The sequence below is a fragment of the Mytilus californianus genome, unplaced genomic scaffold, assembly GCF_021869535.1.
Source record: "Mytilus californianus isolate M0D057914Y unplaced genomic scaffold, xbMytCali1.0.p SCAF_6, whole genome shotgun sequence".
Classification (NCBI taxonomy): domain Eukaryota; kingdom Metazoa; phylum Mollusca; class Bivalvia; order Mytilida; family Mytilidae; genus Mytilus; species Mytilus californianus.
Genome location: NW_026262712.1, coordinates 108212423 through 108218609, shown reverse-complemented (window position 1 = coordinate 108218609; position 6187 = coordinate 108212423). Strand labels below are relative to the sequence as shown.

General features: G+C 31.8%; 1 protein-coding gene across 1 annotated transcript in view; it reads right to left on the bottom strand.

Annotated features, from left to right (window-relative positions):
- Nucleotides 1-1029: 1029 nt before the first annotated feature.
- LOC127704307 (DNA helicase MCM8-like) overlaps nucleotides 1030-6187 on the bottom strand; it is a 98512-nt gene continuing 93354 nt past the window's right edge. Inside the window, exons 25-29 of the mRNA XM_052208317.1 lie at nucleotides 5167-5232; nucleotides 4341-4510; nucleotides 3524-3608; nucleotides 3028-3117; nucleotides 1030-1159 (exon numbers count right to left, since the gene is read on the bottom strand). Coding sequence (XP_052064277.1) covers nucleotides 1046-1159; nucleotides 3028-3117; nucleotides 3524-3608; nucleotides 4341-4510; nucleotides 5167-5232 — 525 coding nt within the window. The 3' untranslated portion in view covers nucleotides 1030-1045. The remainder of the gene's footprint in view (nucleotides 1160-3027; nucleotides 3118-3523; nucleotides 3609-4340; nucleotides 4511-5166; nucleotides 5233-6187) is intronic.

Here is a 6187-nt window from a genome sequence, read left to right as displayed (position 1 = left end):
ATCAAATCAATCTGTAGTGTTTAAAGATTTTTATGCTGAAAATAAGGTAGAAGAGTGAATATCTAAATTAACAAATATTTGATGAGTAGCATAAATATATTTGAATATTTTAATATACCAGTTTTTTGTGTGTGTAGCTTTTGCTTTAAATGTTAAGTGAAGGGCCCTGAAGAGAAGACTGGGCTACTGAACACAATTTTACAGAAGCCTAGTTGGCAACTATGTTACAACTATTGAGGTATATATTTGAATTATCAATGTTTGATATTAACTCCTCTTAGTATATCTTTTTTAGGTTTAAAGTTATTGAACATTCTAGATATGAAGAGGTTATCATATACAATGATGTTTTTTAATGAAGTGTTAAACACGAAATTTTAATGGAAAATTTGAGTAGAAATTTGTATTATGCACATTTTGCTGAATAAATAGATACACTAATAATAGATAAATATGCAATGTATACACATGATATTTGAAGTATAGGAAATACATATTTTATAACAAAAATATTTTTAAAGTCTGTGGTTCTTTATGTTCTTTTTCAAATGCAATGGTGAAGCAAAAATGTTTATGTGCATGTTTGATATACACTAGATACTGTATTGAGTTTCATTTGGTCCATTTTCATTTCACATTTGATGTTCTGAGTGATTTGTTTAGGTAAACAATTATTGTCAACAGACTTTTAAACTGGGCATTGGACAATATGTGTATTGAATCTGTAGGTTGTAGGTGATATTCATTCTTTTCCTCCATAAGAATTATTGGTCATTAATTTAACATCCTTTTTTCAAATCTTGTGTCAGATATCTTCAGCTGATAAATATTTGGTCCTTTAGTTGTAAAATTCCTGACTATCAATGAAGCTTCTTGTGTCTAGAAGTGATATTTTTGGAGTTGGTTAACCTGTACTTTCCATTGTAAAAATCATTGATTATTGCTAAAACTTCTTCTGTTTCAGAAGTCTGAAGTTGGTAATCCTTAGGTCCTTTCTTCTGTTTAAATCCTTGATTATTACTTACCCGGTAAGCTTCTTCTATTTTCAGAAGTCAGAAGTTTGAAGTTGGTAAACCTTAGGTCCTTTCTTCAGTAAAAACCCTTGATTATTAAGAGAGCCAATAAAGCCTTCAAAGTCCAGCATTTGTACTCCACATTCCTGAAAAATAAACTTGAATATGAAAAACAGGAGATGTGGGTATACCTTCACAAAACAGTGATCTGACAAACAAAATAACCAAAAGACATCTAGAAGGCAACATAAATATCTTGGACGATAGACTATTGTCTATACAATATGTCAACCTTTAATTGGCTTTATTATTCTGTGCGGCTTACCATGAAATTGTATGAAAATTAAGACACATGGTAGTACTTATTTATTTGTCAATATGCTAGAAAATGAAAGGATATGGAGTAAATGTACATGGGACAAAATCACACACAATACATAGAAAACATAGAAAATTACCAATGAACAGGGCTTTTATTCCTGTTCTTCATCTTGACAGTTGATGTAGGGTCTTCAACAATGAACGAATCATTCATACCCTACAACAAGGTCAAGAAGGCCCCTACTTAAGCGGTACTATATGCTAGTTTTTTTAAATTTCTGTCAGTCTGTGAAAGAAAGAGTTGGAAGATACCAAGGGGACATTTAAAACTCTAATATTCCTATTTTACAGTACAGTTAAACCTGTATTAAGCAGTCACTGTTAGGAAGTATCAAAAGTGACCGCTCAATAGAGGTGATCTTTGAAATGAGGTTCCGAAAAAATTTTGATTCCAATATCGCCTATGGTCGGGATCTGGGCAAATTGTTTTAGTCTTTTCAATTGTTAGAGTTATGGTTCTTGCGCCAGTGAAATAGAAAAGGCGGATTCCAGCGCTGTAAACGTGAAGAAAACATTCAAAATATATTAATATTCGTGGAGAAATAAGTTGGTGAAACACTTTACACTGGAAACGGAAAGAAGTGGAACACGAGAAATTCACCTACGATTGCGGAAACTCAGTGTTTCATTTCGACTGATACTGAACACATATATTTTTCGTCATGATTATTTCAGTAGTTAAAAGTTGAAATGAAGATTTCGTGCAACAAATAGCTGACCTGTTAGACAGGTGACTGCTAATTTGAGTTAAATTATATAGAGAAAATGTTTGGGAGGGTCAGAAATTGACCATTAGAGACTGGTGACCGCTGAAACGAGGTGACCGTTAAGGCAGGTTTGACAGTATGAAGTATTGATTTAAAGAATATAAAAATTGAAATGATTGTTAAGTTCTGCTGAATCAATATATTTTTACCTATTATGTCTGTTTACTTTGCTTACACATTTTTGTCAATATAATGGAATTCTATGCAACTGTCCTACAAGTGAGAGGTTTAGCTAGCTATAAACCAGGTTTAATCCATCATTTTCTTCATAAGGAAATGCCTGTACCAAGTCAGGAATATGACAGTTGTTTTGATGTGTATGAGCTTTTGATTTTGCCATTTGATAGAGGACTTTCTGTTTTGAATTTTCCTTAAAGTTCGTTATCTTTTTTTTATCTAACTTTATACACATTGTATAAATCAAAGGTAAAATAAAAATTAAAAAAAACATGGTAAACATGGAACAGGTTACCAGTACAATATTATGATTACTTCAAGCTATTCAAGTTTAGCTGGTTAATCCACCATATGCAGAAAAAGATCTACAACTTGAATGTCAGCATTCAACAATTAATTTTGCTGACTAAAAGCCAATGGCACAGTTTCATTAAAAGACTTAATTATCAACATATCAACCACAATACGCTACTGTGGATTCATTTATTTTCTTTGGTACCAATTTTCGTGAATTAAGGAATATTCACATTTTCATGGATATTTAATTTCATGGTTTTGTGATATTTTGCATACAAGCCTATAGAAAATTTGTAATTTGTTGATCATTTTAATTCGTGGTTCACCTATACCCACGAAAATTGGTATCCAACGGATACTAATGAATCCACAGTAAATCCTTTAATTACTACCTTAGCTATTTGCCTCATTTGCTGTACAGTAAAAATAGAGTTATAAGTTTGTTCAGCCACTCTCTGCAATCCAGCTATAAAACGTTTTGGCTGAAAAATATCAATTAGAATCTTAAAAACATGCATTAAAAATTTGAAAGATAATTCATAAAACAATAATCCTTATATGATTTCCATATCTACAAAGACTTGATTTTATTCCCTTTCTTTATGCTTCAGTAGATAATTTTGGTAGACGACTTTCATAACTTATTAAACAAAATACTATAGGACTTACCTATTTTAAATAAAGTAATAGCCCAATTTAAATGATAGACCCCAATTTTTCAAAGTGGACGATAAATACTGACTTGATATTTCATAATAGCTCTAACTGCTGTTAATAGATTACTGTGCTAAAGCTTCAAACTTTGTTTAAATCTACAAGAGCTGTATGTATTGACATTCTTGACATACCAATTAATAAGTCTTGTTCTTAATGACATACAGAACTAACCTGTGATCTACCACTCATTCCAGAGCCATGCTGAGAACGTTTAAAATCCAATCCACCAAACTGGTCTGTATATGTATCTACCATACTGTACATACAAAATTATGGGAAATATATGTTGGGATTACTGTAAAGCTTTTCCCCCAGCTGAGATTAAATTTTGTAATTACAAAAGTAAACCCTGTACATGAGGTTTCATTTTCACATTTTTCTTGTCCCGGACTGTAATATTCCTTTACGATTTATGTGAGGGATTTTTTTTCTTCACGATTTTATCGTAAATAGGAAATAAGCGAAAATAAATCTCCCACAAAAACTTTCCACTTTACAGCAAGTTACAACAAAGAAGATATAATGAGTCCATTTTGTATGCTTTTGTTTTTATTTGAAATACTACTCCAACTATAACAGTATCTGTTAATGTTCATGTCTATGTCAAACTCACTTGATATTGTATCTTACTTGGATGCTTACCATGAATTCCAAGAGAATTTTGCAGTTGACAATTGTATAAATAAATCTGTTAAAGACTGGCAAAAAAAGTGACATATTTTTCCCAATGTAAACATCTTGAATCTTTATTTTAAATTTCCTTACTGACTGTCAATCAACTGAAGTCAGCATGGTATTAAAGGAATTCAATGTTCATGAAGAATAAATCTCATATTTTCCTGTGATTAATCTCCAATTCAATGTTCATGAAGAATAAATCTCATATTTTCCTGTGATTAATCTCCAAACATTTGCAGTGCACTCATATAGTTAGGTGTACTTCAGTGTTTTTCACTACAACTGACCTTCATTGAACTTTAAAATTTACCTGTATTTCATAATTTCTATGACATCACCAGCATCTTCTTTGGTAGCTAATTCTCTCAATTCTAATCTAGCTCTGGATTCTGTCAATCTAATAAGGGATTCTAGTTGTCTTGTTGTGATGGGTGTACTGTCTTGTGTTTGGTGCTGTTTTCTTAGCTCAAGATAGAACTCCTGTGAAATGAATATATCAATATCAATAAATAGAGTTAAAATTTTCAAAAGACTACTTTTTACATTGTTTCCTCATTTATTTCAGTAGCTAGATGAGTTGGTACATGCCATTGACTCTTCCGGCAGCCTTATCACTAAAAGTCAGTCAACCAAAACTGGATCTGTAAGTCATCATGATACACATATGTAACGAAGATCAGCTTCAGGGGTCAACTGTCATGAAATTTGTATAAGTCCAAGGTGCATACTTCCACTTAGTTATTATAAATGATAAAATAAAGGCTGTTTAAATACACGCACCGCTCCTGTTATTGGTCTTCCCAGTGCTTGTATCCTCCTGCTGATTAGTAAAATCCTATATCACAGCTTTGCAATGTAAAATGCGTTTTACAGGACTTAATAATTTTGACCCTGACTTACTACCGTCATATAAATTACCTTACCCAAAACTTATCACATCTTCTTCCAGTTGGCTTGTAAAACAAAGAACTGCTATTTTTTTAATCATGAAAACAACACAAATACAATTTGATAAATCGATTATCAGGTTTTCCATTACAATACAAATATTGTAAAATAACAGCCGTCAGTAACACATTTACTGACCATCTTGACAAAAACGATTTTAGCAGACCAGTATTACTTTATATAAATACCTGTAAGACCTTGGCAGCTTCAGGACTGATCTTTGGATGAACATACTTTCTGGCATATCCAATATACTGAAATCAAAAGATTCATACTATTAAACTTTTGAAGCATTGTATTCATTCACTTTTTGACTGAAAATGTAGGTTTAAGAATAGAGAAATAACAGCTACAAAATTCAGTTCAAACTCAGTAACACATATTTGACAAACTGAATGTCATAAATGCTTGTTATTACAAAATTACATAGTATATAGACTTAAGAATTTCATTACTGTCTTTTGGTGTGTATAGTACGCAGGTTTTTACCCTGGGAATGATTTCTGGAAAGAGGTTGTGTTTTATGTATAGCTACACTGTTCTTTAGACTTTTTTCAGGCCGAATTCCGACCAAGAAACCAGGTGGTCTGGAGGAAAATATTTTCGTAGCATAAATTTTAATGTTATTTGTTTTACATGTATATTTCTACCTTTTTGTATCTGATTTGTTATCACAGAGATATGTCTCGCCTTTTTGTAATTTTGATAATGCAAATGTTGAAATTAAAATAGCAATACTTTAACATGTAAGTTATGCAAATATTCAAAGTCGATGAACCATGACTGAAGGAATATGGCTAAGCAATCTCCATGGAATGAGATGTGCCAATGCTAATACAACTGCATACCAAATATCATTGACTTATTAGAAGTCGTTCCCTTTAAACAAACCTAAACACAAACATTAACTTGTAAACTATGTAAAAGTTTCAAAGTCAATGAACCATGATCAGGGGTGGGGCAATATAATCTCCATGGAAATGATACTTGCAAATGCCAATAAATTTGCATACCAAATATCATTGACTTAACATTAGCAGTTCATCTTAAACTGATCTAATCACAAACTAATACATGTAAACTAAGCAAAAGTTTCAAAGTAAATAGACCATGACTGAGGGGGCAGGGCCAAATATTCTCCATGGAAATGAGATGTGCTAATGCTTATACAACTGAACACCTATTAACATTGGCTTACCACTAATGGTT